The sequence below is a fragment of the Mauremys mutica genome, chromosome 5, assembly GCF_020497125.1.
Source record: "Mauremys mutica isolate MM-2020 ecotype Southern chromosome 5, ASM2049712v1, whole genome shotgun sequence".
Lineage (NCBI taxonomy): Eukaryota > Metazoa > Chordata > Testudines > Geoemydidae > Mauremys > Mauremys mutica.
The window spans coordinates 55,345,909-55,364,387 of record NC_059076.1 but is presented as its reverse complement, the minus strand read 5'-3'; the positions used below and the strand labels follow the sequence as shown (position 1 = coordinate 55,364,387).

At 46.8% G+C, this 18,479-nt stretch overlaps 1 protein-coding gene across 3 annotated transcripts in view; it reads right to left on the bottom strand.

The window, feature by feature from the left end:
• Positions 1–18,479, bottom strand: part of NAA15 (N-alpha-acetyltransferase 15, NatA auxiliary subunit) — a 63,727-nt gene that overhangs the window by 33,655 nt on the left and 11,593 nt on the right. Inside the window, exons 2-7 of one of the 3 annotated variants that reach the window (XM_045017570.1) lie at positions 14,857–14,941; positions 13,123–13,227; positions 12,189–12,346; positions 10,336–10,470; positions 9,994–10,147; positions 453–572 (exon numbers count right to left, since the gene is read on the bottom strand). In XM_045017570.1, the coding sequence (XP_044873505.1) occupies positions 453–572; positions 9,994–10,147; positions 10,336–10,470; positions 12,189–12,346; positions 13,123–13,227; positions 14,857–14,941 (757 nt within the window). Of the gene's footprint in view, positions 1–452; positions 573–9,993; positions 10,148–10,335; positions 10,471–12,188; positions 12,413–12,997; positions 13,049–13,122; positions 13,228–14,856; positions 14,942–18,479 lie in introns of those variants that run through there. The other 2 variants (XM_045017571.1, XM_045017572.1) reach the window with 2 other exon arrangements.

Below are 18,479 nucleotides of genomic sequence, written 5' to 3'. Positions count from 1 at the left end.
GCTGTCAAAGGCACAAAGTAAATAAACAGAAAGAGATCATACTTCTGTCTGAAAATTGTATTGACTGTAAACACAAGATTACCATAAATGAAAGATCAGAGAAAAAATTAAATTGATAGTGTCCCTTCTAAAAAAGAACTTTGCCTTCTGTGTCTACCATTCATTCAAAACCAAGGACTATAGCACTTACAATCTGCCATTTTTTATTTATCTATCTTTTACCAGATGAAGACAAACAGGACATCAGAACAAAAGTCATGCAAGTCTTCCAAGATAATGCTAGTAACAAAAACATAAATCCCTTCTACATATCAAAAATTAGACTAGAAGTTGTCAAATATAAGTGTCCCTTTAAAAACATACTTAATGCATGTTTTCAATGCATAAGTAAATGACAACTGAGCAAAAATAGATTCTTGATACTCTATTATTACAAGCTGTAAAATCATTACCTGGTTTAAGTGCCTTTTCTAAGCCTTTGTAATAAGCCCAGTTTTCAGGATTCCTTTCTTGCAATCCTCTATACACCTCAGCTGCTTCTTCCAGCCTGCAGAGTTGCAACAGAAGTTCTCCTGTTTAAAATTCATAAAGTTATACACTGAGTGTGAGGGAGAATGCAACAGCTAAACATCTGTAGTGGTAATTTGATGGTTAGACATTCCTCAATTCTTTGTTAATCTACATTTCTTAGACATTAATATCAATGGTATGACTGACAATAACTTCAATTTTGAGATTTAACAAGTTTTCATGTTGATAGCCAACAACTCAATAAGTTTTTTAGTTGAAGACTTATAAGATAGAAGGAGTCACTTCATTAAGAGTGAGGAACAAAAATTAGATGCATCTTGATTAAAATTTTTGAAAAACTATCTAAGTACAGTTCTACCATGAAAAGTAATTAAAAATGATACATGATGTTCCATGTTTATAGTTTCTTGATGTCCAAATCAAATATGCTCAGTTTGCAAGTAAAAGGATAAGTTTACAAAACTCGAGTGTGAAAAACCATTTTTTCAGATTTGCACATCAGCTATTTGTCTAACTTGTGAGTTGTACTGAGAGATTCTGCAGGCAAGTTCTTCCCTCACTGATACCTGGCAATGGGATGGCATAGTGATAACAAAGATAGAATTTGGACCAGCATGTGTAACCAGCATTTCTGTTGATGCTACAGCCAGAAAACAATCCATCTCATTATTTCAGAGCTGCATTGACTTAGCAGTGTTAAAAAAACAGTAAAAGTAATTTTACACACACACACACTTATTTAGAAGTAACTAGACAACTCATAACTGATGACACCTTCCCCTCTCACACACTCGTTCAAGTAAGCACACTTGACTTAATTCATGAGAGGTGATCTGGTAATTAAGAAGGCATCGCTTGTAGAGCAAAGTCTCAATAACTTAGTGAATTTTGCTCTACAGAAAGGAAGAAAAAAGCGACGTCTTACCCCTCTCCTCTATTCCAGCAACTCTCACAGCATAAGCTACTGCTTACTACAGAAATGTTAGAGTTGGGCTATGGGTCTTCACATAGCAGCCACCTTAGATAATCTTAAGCCAAGGAGAGATACCTCTGGCCCACCCACCAGCATGACAGGACCAGGAAAAGACGGTTACTCACCTGTAGTAACTGTTGTTCTTCGAGATGTGTTGCTCCTATCCATTCCAGTTAGGTGTGCGCGCCGCGCGTGCACGGCATCTCGGAACTTTTTTACCCTAGCAACCCCGGCGGGCCGGCTAGCGCCCCCTGGAGTGGCGCCGCTATGGCGCCCATTATGTACCTCAGCCGGCCCGTCCGCTCCTCAGTTCCTTCTTGCCGGTTACTCCGACAGTGGGGAAGGAGGGCGGGTCTGGAATGGATAGGAGCAACACATCTCGAAGAACAACAGTTACTACAGGTGAGTAACCGTCTTTTCTTCTTCGAGTGATTGCTCCTATGCATTCCAGTTAGGTGATTCCCAAGCCTTACCTAGGCGGTGGGGTCGGAGTGAGACGTGGCGGAGTATAATACCGCGGAGCCGAAGGCTGCGTCGTCTCGAGACTGTTGCACCAACGTGTAATGGGAGGCGAAGGTGTGAACCGAAGACCAGGTGGCCGCTCGACAGATGTCCTGGATCGGAACATTGGCCAGGAAGGCAACAGATGAGGCGTGTGCCCTCATCGAGTGTGCAGTGACGCGGCCTGGTGGTACGCGAGCCAGCTCGTAGCAGGTCCTGATACATGCAGTGACCCAGGAGGAGATCCGTTGGGAGGATATCGGCTCTCCCTTCATGCGGTCGGCAACCGCTACAAAGAGCTGGGGTGAACGCCGGAAGGGCTTCGTCCGCTCGATGTAGAAAGCAAGCGCTCTGCGGACGTCGAGGGTATGCAGCTGCTGTTCCCGAGGCGAGGCATGCGGCTTCGGGAAGAACACCGGGAGGAAGATCTCCTGGTTGAGATGGAAAGCTGATACTACCTTCGGGAGGAAGGCCGGATGAGGGCGAAGCTGCACCTTGTCCCCATGGAAGACCGTGTATGGTGGGTTGACCGTTAGAGCGCGAAGCTCAGAGACTCGTCTCGCTGATGTAATGGCGACGAGGAAGGCCGTCTTCCAAGAGAGGTAGAGCAGGGAGCACGTGGCTAAGGGCTCGAACGGAGGACCCATCAGTTTGGCCAAGACATGATTCAAATCCCAGGTCGGGGCCGGGCGCCGCACCGGTGGGTACAAGCGGTCCAAGCCTTTGAGGAAGCGGGAAACCATCTGGTTCGAGAAGATGGACCGACCTTCCACGGAGGGAAGGAAGGCTGATACCGCTGCCAGATGAACCCTCAAGGAGGAGACCGCCAGACCTTGCTCCTTAAGGTGCCAGAGGTAGTCCAGGATAGTAGGGACCGGGACCAGGAATGGATTAAGACCTCGATGATCACACCAGAGTGCAAACCTCTTCCACTTCGCTAGGTAAGTGGAGCGAGTGGAAGGCTTTCTGCTCTCAAGCAGGACTTGCTGAACTGCTGCAGAGCAGCCCCTCTCTGCGTGGGTCAACCACTCAGGTACCAAGCTGTAAGATGGAGGGACTGCAGGTTCGGATGGCGGAGTCTGCCGAAGTCCTGGGAGATGAGGTCCGGCCACAACGGAAGGGGGATGGGTTCCCGAACGGAGAGCTCGAGCAGCCGGGTGTACCAGTGTTGCCTCGGCCAGGCCGGCGCGATTAGAATGACGTGGGCTCTGTCCCTCCGAAGCTTCAGGAGCACTCGGTGCACGAGCGGGAACGGAGGGAAGGCGTAGAGGAGGCGATCCGTCCAGGGATACAGGAAGGCGTCCGACAGGGAGCCCGGCGAGCGACCCTGGAACAAGCAAAACAGGTGGCACTTCCTGTTCTCTTTGGAGGCGAATAGGTCTACTTGGGGAAACCCCCACCTCCGGAAGATTGTGTGGATGACATCTGGACGGAGGGACCACTCGTGGGAGAGGAACGACCTGCTGAGATGGTCGGCCAGCGTGTTCTGCACTCCTGGAAGAAAGGATGCTTCCAGGTGAATTGAGTGGGTCACGCAGAAGTCCCACAGGAGCATCGCCTCCTTGCACAGGGGGGAGGAGCGGGCTCCGCCCTGCTTGTTCACGTAGAACATCGCGGTGGTGTTGTCCGTGAACACTGTCGCACAACGGCCTTGCAGGTGGGTGCAGAAGGTGCGACAGGCCAGGCGAATGGCGCGTAGCTCGCGAACATTGATGTGCAGGGCGAGCTCCTGGGCCGACCACTGGCCCTGCGTGTGGAGATCGCCCAGGTGTGCCCCCCAACCGAGTGCTGAGGCGTCCGTGGTCAGAGTGACGGACGGGCGAGGAGGGCGGAACGGAACTCTGGCACACACGACCTCTGGGTTGAGCCACCAGTTGAGGGACTCGAGGGTCGTCCTGGTGACCGTGACCACCATGTCGATGGGGTCTCGATGTGATCGATACACCGACGCGAGCCACGACTGGAACGGACGAAGGTGGAGCCGCGCATACTCGGTGACATACGTGCACGAAGCCATGTGGCCCAGGAGGCGGAGGCAAGAGCGCACCGTCGTGGTAGGGAAGGCGGCGAGGTCCCGGATGATGGAGACCATCGTCTGGTGCCGAGCGCGAGGGAGGCAGGCTCTGGCCACTGTGGAGTCGAGGACCGCTCCGATGAACTCCACCCGCTGTGTCGGAATCAAAGTGGACTTCTCGGTGTTGATGAGAAGGCCGAGCCGATGAAAGAGAGACATGATTTCTGACATCTGGTCCATCACAAGTTGTTGGGACTGACCTCGAACCAGCCAGTCGTCGAGATACGGGTAAACGTGCATCTGACGACGTCGGAGGGCTGCGGCGACTACCGCCATGCATTTGGTAAACACCCTCGGGGCGGTGGACAGCCCAAACGGCAATACGGCGAACTGGTAGTGAGTGCCGTTGACCCTAAATCGAAGGAAACGACGATGGGGAGGATAGATTGCGACATGGAAGTACGCGTCCTTCATGTCGAGGGCGGCAAACCAGTCTCCCGGATCCAGAGAGGGAATGATGGTCCCCAGGGTGACCATACGAAACTTGGGCTTGAGCAGGTACTTGTTCAGCTCGCGAAGGTCCAGGATAGGACGCAGCCCGCCTTTCGTCTTGGGGATGAGAAAATAACGGGAGTAGAATCCCCTGCCCCATCTGTCCTGCGGCACAGCTTCTATGGCACCCACGCTCAACAGAGTCTGGACCTCTTGTAAGAGGACTTGCTCGTGAGAGGGGTCCCTGAAGAGGGACAGGGAGGGTGGGTGGGAAGGTGGGGGCGAGACAAATTGCAGGCGGTATCCCGACTGAACTGTTTGGAGCACCCAGTTGTCTGATGTTACTTGGGACCACGCCGAAAAGAAATGGGAAAGGCGGTTGTAAAATAAAGGGGAAGGATCCGGTGGGGAGAGTGATGGGCCGGCCTCGAGCGTCCCATCAAAAGGCCTGCTTAGCCCCCTGAGGGGCCTTGGAAGCGGCCTGGCCCTGGTTGCGGCGGCCGCCGGACGGACGACGGCGATTTTGGGCCGGACACCGGCTGTTGTAAGGACGATACCGGGACTGGTAGGCCGGTCGGGAGGGCTGAGGACGGAATGGCCTGCGCTGCGTCGCTGGCGTATGCATGCCTAACGTACGTATCGCGATACGGCCGTCCTTCAAAGTTTGGATCCGAGAATCCGTCTTCTCCGAGAACAGCCCTTTTGTATCAAATGGTAGGTCCTGTAACGTATATTGGACCTCCGGCGGCAGGGTGGAAGACTGCAGCCATGCGATACGCCTCATCGTGACACCGGAGGCCAGGGTCCTCGCATCTGAGTCCGCAGCGTCGAGGGCGGCTGTGATGGAGGATCTAGACGACCTCCTCCCTTCCTCCAACATGGCCGCGAACTCCTGGCGGGAAGCTGTCGGCAGGAGCTCAGTAAATTTCGCCAGGGACGTCAAGATGTCAAAAGCGTACCTGGCGAGGAGGACCATCTGGTTGGCAATCCTCATTTGTAGGCCTCCCGCGGAATAGACCTTTCGGCCTAGGAGGTCCATACGCTTCGCGTCCTTTGATTTGGGCGCAGGAGCCGGTTGGCCGTGCCGTTCCCTGTCATTAACCGACTGGACTACCAGAGAGTCCAGGGTCGGATGTGTGTACAAATATTCATAGCCCGTGGGAGGGACAGAGTACTTTCGTTCAACACCACGGGCTATAGGGGGCACGGACGCCGGCGTCTGCCAGATAGTGGTGGCATTCTTTTGCACCGTCCGTACAAAAGGAAGCGCAACTCGCACCGGCATGTCCGACCCGACAACGTTCGTAATAGGGTCCTCGTCTTCCTGCACCTCCTCTATGGGCAAGGTCATAGCCGTCGCCACACGACGAAGGAGGTCCTGGTGAGCCTTTATATCAATGGGTGGAGGCTCCTTAGTCGCTGCGCCGGCCACAGCCTCATCAGGCGAGGACGAGGAGGACAACCCCTGGATGACCGCCTCCGAAGAGGGGTCCGCCACCTGCTCGTCGGGGGGTGTGGGCTGCGCGTGGCCCTGGGACTCCGACGTTATAGCGTCCGCCGCCGGTGGCGAAGGGGCCGGTCGGGATATCGTCGCCTCTGGAACCCTGCGCTCGGTCGCGGGAGGCCTTGGCGGAAAAGGCACCCCCTGAGCCTCATACTGGGCCCATGGAACCCAGAAGCCCCACGGTTGCGCCCCTTGAGGATGGCCTTGTGGGGTAGGTGGCAGGAGTCCGTAACCTTCCGTGCCGGAAGCGACTGACGCTGGTCGAGATGGCCATGGCGGTGCCGAGGCGCTCGCAGAGCGCGCTGCCGAATGGGGCAGTCCGTCCCCGGATGGTAAGGAAGAGCGATGTTGCTCCATGCGGTACCGGGAAGGCGACCGGGAGTGACGTCCGTCACGGTGCCGGGAGCTCGACCGAGACTGAGACCTCCGGTGCCATGAACGCCCGCGCGAGTCGCGGTGCCGGGAGCGGTGCCGGGACGGCGATCTCCTACGGTGCCGATGCGATGGCGACCTGGACCTCGTGCGGCGTCGTGAGTACGACCGGTACCGCGATGACGAGCGGTACCGGGACTGTGACCGACGTTTCGACAGCGATCGGTGCCGCGAAGGGGAGCGGTGCCGAGATCGCGAGCGACGGGACGGAGACCTGCCGCTGGACCGGGACCGGGTGCGTCGTCCATGTCGCCTGTCCAGGGACGGTGGCCGGGTCATTCTAGCCGGCTTCCCCGTCAACACGACAGCCCACACCGGCGGTGCCAGGGGCCGGAGGCCTGGTGCCTCTATGAGCTTAATTAGCTCTTGCGCGGAGGCGAATGTCTCCGGCGTTGACGGCAGCCGGGGCTCAACCTCAGACGGCACCGGGGAGCGTGGCGGCGCCGGACTCGACGGGCCTTGCGGCGCCGGAGTCAAGGGTCCGGTGCACGGCTTGTGCACGGGCTTCGCGGGGCCCGCCAGGAGCGCAGCCGCTTTAGCTGAGTCCTCAGCACGAGCCTGAGCCAGTGCCCTCGCCAGCCTCTGCTTCTTCGCGGGCGAAAGCGAGCGGTGTCGAGACTTCTTAACCGCTTTCTGCGTCGGCGGTGCCGTGGAGGTGGAGCGGGTCGGTGCCGCCGGTGCGCTCTGCACCGAGGCAGTTCGCGGTGCCGGCGCGGACGGTGCCGGTGGCTGAAGCGACGCCTCCATCAAAATCTGTTTCAAGCGGATATCCCGCTCTTTTCGGGTCCGCGGTTTAAAAGTCGAACAGATCGAACACTTGTCTGTTCTGTGCCCTTCGCCCAGGCAACGGAGACAGGCGTCGTGCGGGTCTCCGATGGGCATAGGCCTCTGACACGCTGCGCAGGGCTTAAAGCCCGGTGCCTTGGGCATGAGCCCGCACCGGGTGAGGTAAAAGGGGAAAACCCCCCTTTTACCTTATCTATTTACACTAGCTATCTAACTAAGTAACTTGCAAACTAACTACTACACTAACTATATACAAATCAGAAGCGAAAGCTAGGGTCGTGGAGAACGAAGAGCACTCCACAGTTCCAACTGGCCGTCACGGGCGGTAAGAAGGAACTGAGGAGCGGACGGGCTGGCTGAGGTACATAATGGGCGCCATAGCGGCGCCACTCCATAGGGGGCGCTAGCCGGCCCGCCGGGGTTGCTAGGGTAAAAAAGTTCCGAGATGCCGTGCACGCACGGCGCGCACACCTAACTGGAATGCATAGGAGCAATCACTCGAAGAAGAAGTAGTATCTCACCACAAGAGACCCAAATTCTGCCATGGAAGGCAAGAGTTATCATTGCTAATTCAATTCTAAACTCCTATACATGCCAGAACACTTTCCAATATAACTCAGTTATATTTCATTCATAGTACTTTTTATTATGCATTGTTAATATAAAAGACTCATTTATTTGTAGATTTTTCTGTGGCACTTACTTTTAGTACCTAAGCACATCACAAACATTAATAATGTAATCTCATAAGGCTGGTGGGGGGAAAAAATAAGTCAGTATTATAGCTTTTTACCGATGAGGAACTGAAAAACAGATTAAGTAGTTTGTTTAAGCTCACAAAGAAGCATGTGGAAAAGCTCATATTCAGAACTCAGATCTAATTCTCAGTCCTGTGACTTAGGACTAACCAAAATTTGTCTGATGTACACATTGTATACAGAGTACTACAAGGTAGTTCAGATGCATATGAAGTTGCAGAAGAGTGGTAAGATATTATGCTTGACAAATAGTATGTGATCATGTAAATAAAAGAGATATCATAACACATTCATAAAGGACAGAGCTAAAGATCCACATAAACCAGGAAATGCCAGAACTGATGTATGTGTTTGCAAGATAAAAGCCCCTGTGTGCTTATATTTAATCATGGGAATCATCTCATTGACTTCAGTGGAACTATTTCTGTACTTAGTGTGTAAATATGTGCAGGATCAGGTCCTTGGATCTTCACTGAGGAATTTCAATGCCATCATTAGTTTTTCACTGGGTCTCTGATATCCTGGGACTGACATGGCTACAACTAAACTGCATTACCATTCACTATCATTAGGGTAAACTATTTAAATGGAGGACTTAGTACCTGTCCCAACATATGGTATACCATGCCAGTGGTATACTGTAATTACAGTTTATGTTTATATAGCATTTTTCATACCAAAGCCTTCTGTAGTTTATATATACACATGAGCATCATGGAACTATGTCAGCATCTCAGGTGGTACAGCATCTGAATATTAGCCTGTGCTGGCTAATACTCAACAGTGGGGAGAAAAAAAGGTTGTGCCATATTGGCAAACCCCTACACTCGCTAAATGTGATGTGAGATATGGCGTATTTTTAAAGGAACAGAATCCAACTAAAAATAATTAAAACCCAGTTTCTTACGAGTTTTACTGACAGCTCCTTATATTATGAAAAGTAAATTTTAAAATGTATTTCCTCCCACTGTTAATGCTGATTTACCTTGTTCATTTTTCCCAGTTTGAGCAATAAAAAATGACTATATAACTTCCTGACTTGTATGCCAGTACAAACAATATTGCAATGTATAAAATGCAAACACTGTAAAGTACGTTTAAAACTGAACTTTTGGTAAAAATGAAGTTTAACAAAACTTAAGAATATTAGCAAGTCCAGTGAAAAGAGTTTTTGCTTAACTGTAGACCTAAACTGGCCTGTCTGGTATATTTCATAATTCAGTCATATAAAAATAGCTTATTTCTTTTATTTCTCAAACAGTATACAGGGCCGCCCAGAGGGGGGGGCAAAAGGGGCAATTTGCCCCGGGCCCCGGGCTCCGCAGGGGCCCCCAAGAGAAGAGCGGAGGCTCCCGCCTCCGCCCCTCTCCTGGAGCCTCAGCGCATCAAGCGCCGAGTCTCCGGCCGAGCCCCTGAGCCCCGCCCCGCTCAGAGCCGCGTGGTGAGGGGGCGGGGCTGGGAGCTCCAACGGGGCCTGAGCCCCGCCCCGCTCAGAGCGGCGTGGGGAGGGGGCGGGGCAGCTGCCTCCGCTCGGCGTGGAGCTCACAGCCCCGCCCCCTCACCACGCGGCTCTGAGCGGGACGGAGCTCAGGCCCCGCCGGAGACGCGCTCGGGTAAGAGGCTGGGGCCGTGGCGGTGAGAGGAAGCGGGACCCGCCGCCGCCGAAGCGCAGCCCGGTCTTCGGCGGCGGGGAGCCCCTTCTGTTCCGGGACCCGCTGCCAAAGTGCCCCAAGACCCGCGGCGGGGACCCCCCCCCCGCTGCCGAATTACCGCCGAAGACCGGGCTGCGCTTCGGCGGCGGGTCCCGCTTCGGCGGTAATTCGGCGGCGGGGGGCTCGGGGCACTTTGGTGGCGGGTCCCAGAACGGAAGGGCCCCCCGCCGCCGAAGACCCCAGGCCCCCGGAATCCTCTGGGCGGCTCTGACAGTATATACAGGAACCACACACAAGATTCCATACTGCAGATTCCATGTACAAGCACAGCATCCTGAAGAGGCAAATACCTTTAGTTTCTTCAACAGCCAGTTTATCACAGATCTGCTTTTCATAGGTACCAAGGTGTTCCAAGGCTTCTTTGTAGAGTCCTGCTTCTCGGAGGACTTGATTCTGATACAACAACAGCTCACTGTATTCATAGTCCACTTTATCAGGAGACGTCTGAATGTAAACAAGGCATATGAGTGTTCACCCTTGTAGCATACACTTAAACTTAGGGTAAACTGAATTCATTTGGTTTTAAAAATCTACATTTTATTAAATTGTTTCTGTGTTTGAAAGACAATTACTTTTTTTTGGCTCACAGCTAATCAAAACATATGAAGAATTCCACGTTTTCTTTTTTATACCTGTTGAGTCTTCCTAAATTCCTCTAAAATCTTTGCTGCCATTTCATAATCTTCCAGCAGATGATAAGCAATAGCATAACCAATCCATGAGGCTCGCTGTGCAGGTCGGAGCTGAAGTAACTGGTACCTGGTTTCCTGTAAGACAGTTATAACTACTAATTTTCCTGTTCTCATGGACTCTAATGTTCTCCATAAAATACTGTAGCTTTCACATTTCAATATATTTGAATAAGATTACTTAACACAGTACAAAGTACTGTGCCAAATTAAAAAGCTTGAACTTTGATAAAGAGAGAAAAGGTAACAGTCAAATAAAACAGTACTAAAGAGGTACTATTTCCAACTAAGCTGTCCTCATGAGCCAAACTAACATTAATGTAGGTATCAAGGCATGTACTTCTCTATCCTAAAAATACTAAATAAAGAGCATCATTCCGGATGTTTCAGTTTGAGATCTAGGGAACAGTTCTTGTAGTAATGATACTTCAGATTTATCAAGGAATCTGTATGTATTCAATCAGAGATTCTACCCAATTCAACGTAAGTGGTTGCATGAAGAATGGCTAGTATAAGTGGCAGCCATCTTTATGGATATCTGCAAATGGCCTTTAATTAGTTTCAGAACCTAGCTATATGACTCTCCAGGGAGTCGTGCATTTTTTTTGACAGAGTTCTGGAACAGCAAGTAATTTTAAAATATTTTTAAAAAGTAATTAAATACAGAGAGGGTAACAAGCATGAGCAATAAACAGAAAAGGATCATGAAGAACAGCGAAGAGTAATAATAAAAAATAATGCATAAAACTGGGGGAAGCTGCATTATGTCCAATCTTAATTAACCTTTATAGTAAATGACCTAGCAGTAGAAAACTGCATGATGACATTCAGAGATTTAAAACTGGGTTGAGTTTTGAGCTTCAGTCAAGACAGATTAAATGCAAAGGGACTTGGAGAAATTAGAAACATGGACAGCATATGAGATTCAACTTGAAACATGCAAGACATATGTTTTGGGGAAAATATAGGGGAGATTAAAAACAGTAATTCTTAATTTCAGCAAATCAGACATGAGTCTGCAATGCAACAGGACAGCAAAAAGGACAAATTCAATTTGGGGATGCATTTGCAGAGATGTCAGAGCAGTGGTTGTAGTCCTTGTCCACAGAAACAGAACACCATAGTGCAACTGTACTTAGAATAGCATCTTCAGTTCTAAGCAACATTTTACCAGAAAACTATTGACAAACTGACAGGAATTCAGAGAAGAGCAACACACATAGTCAAGAGCTGCAGAAACTGTCTTAAAAGGAAAATAGTAGGTTGAAAACTAAAATAAGTTCAGTTTGGCTACAGGATAATCAACAGGAGAAACATAGTAACAGTCTATGAAAAATCTAAAACCAAAGAATGAGAGGAATAGAGGCTTATAAAGGGAATAACAGGGATGAAGATATGGAAGAAAGTTATGAAAGGAAAACATTTTGTTTGAATATCAGGACAGTCTTCCTGATAGTAAACTTTGTTAGGCAGAAGTCTCCAAAAGAAAGTGGTAAAAGCCCTATCAACACCCGGAACATTTATAGACTAGACAAAACTCAAAGTGTCCACTAGTGAACAATTCTGCTTTAACAGAAAGATAACCTAGCAAATTATACTCTTTATATGAAAGTCATTAAAAAGTAGTCTTCTGCATATCTGAGTCTGAATGTCGAAAGTGTTAAGCATATAAGGGTTTAATGTTTTGATTCCTATGGCCTTTAACCTGAGGAAACTGTATGCAAGTTACTAATTATTGCACTAATCCTTTGCTCTGTTTCCCTGGAAGCCTATAATAATGTAAATACTCTACTTACCCTGTAACCCTCAAGATCCCTCATTTGAATCTGTAGCAGAGAGAGATCTCTCAAGATTTGAAGATTGTCTTTATCCCATTTCAGTGCATTTCTGTAACATTTGATAGCTTCATCGTACTTCTTGTCTGACCTCTGGAGAAGACCATAGACATGCCAGCCTGGAAAACTTTGTTAAGGGCGCTACTGAAGAAAATCAATCCAGAATGGCAGAAAAAGAGTGCCTACTAGGTAAAATAAATAAAATAATAATGATAAAAAAAATAAAAAATCCAGCTTTGTAACAGACAGTAACACCACTAAAACATTCAAACTGAAGATATTAAGCTTTTCACCAATTGATTTTACAGGAACATGGTGTGTGGGAGAAGGAGGCACATTATTGCAATTCATTTTCCTACTGTTTGAAAGTACTATCAACTTGTACTACCTGCATTTTTACCTAATTTGTACCTAATACAGGCCCCAATTCAGGCACACACTTAAGTATGTATTTAAACTTCAAGTATGTCACTAGTCCCACTGACATCAATAGGATAATCATGTGCTTAAAGTTAGGCACATGCTCAAGTACATGCTTAAATCAGGGCCATAGCAAGCAATTCTGAAGGAAAAAGGTTACACTTGCAAATACAATTGAAAAGAACAGCATGATTTTGATTCAACTACTATAATTCTTCCCACAAAAGCAAGAATGTGTATTTAATTGCTTGTGCTTCCAAGGACAGCTTTATGACAAAATTTAGGTATGAAATTGTTCAGATAAGTTTAAACAAAATCTACTTGTATACGTATACGCCTATGAAACTTACCAGTTGTACACTTTCAATTTGGAACAGCGATAGTTGTTGGCTTTTGTTCACATTCTATAAAATAATCAGTTACTCTAACAGCCTTCTCCGCATTCTGAAATGGAAGGTATATTCAAAAAGGATACAGACATGACTCTTTAAATCATTCCGTAAGCCTCTACGCACTAGTTCATATGCTTCCTCTTTCTTCCCTAGACAGTTCAGCGTTAGTCCTTTCATCGCCAGGGTTTCTAAAAAACATTAGGATTCAATTGATACCAATCTATTATTTTATTAAACACAAGAGACATCCTATAAACCAGGGATGGGGAATCTTTTTTCTATCAGGGGACACTGATCCACAGAAAAAAATCACCTGCGGGCCACACAGCCCCACGGGGTGGTGCAAAGGCTCGGGGCTTCCTCTAGGCTCCGGGGTGGGGCCAGAAAAAGGGGTTCAGTGTGTGGGAGGGGACTCCGGGCTAGGGTGCAGGAGGGAGTGAGGGCTCCAGCTGGGCGTGTGGGCTCTGGGGTGGAGGAGGGGCTCAGGGCTGGGGTGTGGGAGGAGGGTAGAGCTGTGGGCTCCGGCAGGGGCTCAGGCCTGGGGGTTTAATCTAGTAAATGCTCCCTGCCTGCCCTGGCTCTGTGCTGCTCCCCGCCCCCACAGCTCCATTGGCCGTGGTTCCTGGCCAATGGGAGCTGCGGAGCCGGTGCTGGGGGCAGCATGCAGAGCTTCCCTGATCGCTCCTGCTTCTAGGGGCCACAGGGACATGTTGGTCGCTTCTGGGAGTTACGTGGAGCCAGACAGACTTTTAACAGCCTGGGAACCCTAACTTCCCCCCGCTGTGGGGCGAGCCAGGGCATGCGGCTCCAGGCCCGCAGGGGGTGGGAGATGGGGGTGGTATGGGAGGCTCAGGGCTTCTGGCCCACAATGTGGAGATTTGCCACAGGCCGGATGAAATGAAACAGCGGGCCACATCTGGCCCACAGGCTGTAGGTTCCCCACCCCTGATATAAACTAATAACTTAAACCATATAAATATTCATACATAAGACTTTAGACTCAGGAAAGTTAGTAGCACAAAGATTCCAATTATTCTATTTTCAGGTACAAAAGATTACATTTGTAGTTTATTCAGTTAGCGTATGAGGCTCAAACAATAAGTTCTGTATCATATTTCCAGTTTAAAAAAAAACAGTTTTTTTTAAACCAGAATACCAGTATTCTATAATACTGGTTCAGTATTCTACTTTAAAGCATGTCAGTTTTCCCTATTTTCACTGGTAGGCAGACATAGTCTTCCCTCTACTGGAAAGGAGTGCCATGTCTGTTTAAATAGTCCATTCTTTAACAGAAAAGGCAGTCATTTAAAGTGGGTTTCAGAAAAGGACAGTCATGCCAGTCTAACAGGTAAAAAGGAAATTCCTTTGAGTACTTCAAAAGAGAGGTTCAACCGAAAGAGTGGGGAAAAAAAAGTTGGGTGGCAAAAAAAACCTTTTTTCTCTTCCAAACTGTTTTCCCCTCACTGGAGGATCAAGATGGTAATTCTAACTGCCATGTACATGTGGTATTTGACACAACTCCTTCCCCAAATCATGTACTGCTTTTTCAGATATGAGAGAGAAAAAATAAAAAGATTAAGGACAGAGATTAAAAATGTTACATCAGCAATAAAGTATCACATTATGGTGCAGGGTTTCCAAAAGTTACACTTTGTACTTCATCAGGTTCCCCTTAAAATTACTTATGCAAAGTATGAACAAAAAGATGCTAAAAGACTTATGAAGTTTTACAGAAAATCTCTTGAAGTATGTATTACATGTCTTAAAGCATATAATAAGCAGGATATGGTAGTTTTATATGCCACCTGAAGCCTCACCTCCATGTTCTGCAAACTTTGGATTAGAAAGGATCTGTTTACAAAACTTCAGCCCATTTCTGTACTGTTTATGTTCATAACACCTCTGTAGAAGAACAACAAAGTCAGTAACTTAATTCACAAAGTTAACACAAATGTTTTGCAATGTAAAAACAAAAAGCTATACCACTATAATTTCAGATCTTGAAATGTCTGCTTGAACAATTTTGGATTTCAAAACACAAATGGGCAATGTCTATTAACATACCGTTGTAATGTTAAGAATATCAGTCATTTGTACCAACATATTGGATATTATTGATTTAAGCAATATAGCTTTTACTGCTAGAAAAATAATATTTCATGTCCTTGGCAATTTTATTAACCTTACAATAGGAATCTGTTGCACTTCATCAAAATTAAAAAACATCTTCATACTGTACCCACACTCACACTAAGCAGTTTATCTAAACACTTATCACAATGTAAGTGATTCATATTTGAAGATAATGTTCCTGTATAACAACTCATTAATTCAGAATCTACATTATGGAAGCCATATTAGAACTATCCATAAAAGTATCCAACTCCTTTAAAACAGATTATTTAATAAATAAATAAACAAACAAAAATAAACATGCCTTACAAGTGTTCAATCAACTTTGGCATAATGCCCTTCCCAGGGGGGATACGGCATATCACAAATATTCTAGATGGACAAATGGGGAGAAGGGCGGTTGTGATGGCTCTTGGGGTACCCAGAGCTGAGAGTCACCTTTTTACAGAGGGAGTGAGTCTTGTCTGTGGCAGCTCCGGGTTAGCTCTATATCTCCTCCAGGCTATGTGAGCCCTCACTTCACCTTGCAGGTTAGCAAGAGGTGCACTCCAGTTCCTGAGCCTCCTTAAAGCATTCCCCTGTGATATCCAGCCCGTAACACTGGCTTCTCATAGAAATCACAGATCCTCTGCTCCCACACGAATAATGTAGCCCAGTTTACCAATTTTACCTTAAATCACCACCTTTCTAACACACAGCTCTTGTAAGCACTTAATATAAAAAAGTTTTAAGTAAAAAAGAATAGAGGTTCCACTAAAAACAAGAAAGTGTGATGGAAACAGGTGGTTACAAAATAAAATAAATTCATACAACACAAACTAGGGCCTACAATTAAGTTACCTTTCCTATTGAATAAAGTAGGTTCCTTCCCCCACCCCCAAGTCTTCTCTTGCAGAGCTAATCTTTCATGAAATACACCCCCTTTTACCAAATTGTCTCCTCAGTGAATGGATGCAGAGAGTCTTTTTCCACCCCCTCATATACTGAATCAAATATTTTGTCTTCATTCACAGACAAGGCACTTATGTTGGGAGACAACTTTGAATGTAGTCTGTAGACACATGCTCAAATAGGGTTGATGCAAAGCAACTTATATTGTAGTTGTAGACCAGGCCACAGACATATGCCATGTAGTTATTAGATAAAGGTTTCTGAAAATATTTATCTAGCTTAATTTGAATTTGATCTTCAGTTTATCATGTGATCCTTTGTTATTTATTCCTGGATATAACAGAGAACTGAGGGACTTATCTACTTCTCAGAACCACACTAATCACAAAAAATATCATACTGAAAAGAAATGGAAAGCAGAAAAACTGAAGTTTTCTATTAGCGTCTGGTACAAGTTCAATGACCTAGTAAGTCTTGAGAGCTTTCCTCTTGGTAAGTCAGAGCGTGGCTTCCTTTGAAGAACTATGGTCTTCATTCCTGGAAGAATATAGTAAAGACACTTTACAGCAATAAGGTGTTAGTCTATGTCATAACGACTGTATACGGTATCCTTTCCTGTTCTCTCCACCTCCTTTTCCACTTCTCCCTTCTATTGTGTTGTTCTTGCTAATTAGATTCACTTGAATGTACTAATAAATGTTATTTGTATGGTACGTAATTTTCTAAAACTGTTACTAAGATGTTTACAGTCAATTACATATTTTTAACAGATTTTTTCTCAGCAAACAGGAAACCATTAGCAAGACTCAAATACTAAAATTGTATACTCTCATTGCCTACTGTTCTCTGCTCTAATCACTAGATTATTCAACCTGATTTTTATTGATTTATTTTTTCACTAAATATTTATTCTAGGGCGTTGGAAGCATGTTGTGTACTAGCTAGACTGAGCCATATAATACAGATTAAGTGAGATCTATAACCTATAATACCCTAGTAAGAAGTCCAACTCCCTACCCCCATGTTGAGAATGGGCAAGGGCTCACATTCCAGTATGGGTAGGGACTCCCAAGCAGGAATTAGGGAGACCCTTCTTGAATCACCTTTTGTCTAACAGATAGCCAATAAATAAATCCTTACTACCACCACCCACAATCAACCCTTCAGGTGTTAAAAGGTTGAAGGAGCTCTCTCTTTGTTTCTCCACAACCTCTTCCCATCCAGAGCCTCCTGGCTGCCAGCAGGATAAGGTGGAGGGACTCCGCTTCTTTACACCTCACTCAGACTCCTGGTTGCTGCAATAAGGGGCTGGAGGATGGTGTGCCCTTCCTTCAACTTTCTGGATTAGGCTTCGCAAACTGGTCAACTGACCTACTATTATTTGAGCATGGTCAAATAGTTAAATATTCCAGCAAGAATGCCCTCATATAGGTGGTGACCTACGTTTTTGACTGCATCATGATGCCATCTGTTAAGAAGCCCTACTTAAATATTTGGATCACTTACTGTACTTCATACTAATGCCACCTGTTGGGGAAAAAGGGGAACTAATTGAAAGTTGAGCATCTTGATTGGCTGGAATATTCTAGAACAAACATTGTATGTGTAGCTTTATTTGTATACTATGCCATCAACACATAGAAATTTACAAAAAGCACATTAAACAAGGTAAGACACGGACTCTGCCCTGAAGAGCTTCTTCCTCTACACAAAGAGAAATGTGCAGCCATTAAGTCTCTCCCTTAAGCAAAAGTAACAGCTATTAAACCCCTCTAGTACTTCCCCCCAACCCTCAATAACCTACATTAAACGCCCATGTAAGTAAACCCTCACTCCTCCCCCCCAACAAAAATCCCCTCGTACCACACGTTTTCCCAGCAATACTTTGCTGATAATATGCAAAGTTCTAGGGTAATGAAGGAGGTGTAACATCACATCTCTGTAAAGACCTGCTCTTCCTGCAGCTGCTTATTAGTCCATTGTGTTTGTTGCAAGAAGATGGACTACCTGCCACCCTTCCCCTCCAGGTAATCTGTAAGGCGCCTGGGAGGGAGGGAGAGGGCAACATGCCCGAAAACATTGAGGGGCTGGAATCTTCTGGTACAGCAGCCGTTAGAAACAGAACTGCATGGTTACTGGTCAATTGAAATCCATGAGATACTTCATAAATCTAGATACTAATGTCTCACTACTTCTGGAATGCTAACAGTGACGACATAATATACGCAGAGTAAGGGAAAGCCAAAAATAATTGGTATGGACATTTTTTGCTACACAAACTTGGAAAAAATTAAAGCTAAACACAAGTACTATGCTTCTGACTATGTGAAACATATAGATAGATGGAGAAATGCTTGTTAAATTCTTGTGATATATGTACAGCTACTGTCAAAGATGGATTATTGCAGTTAAACAG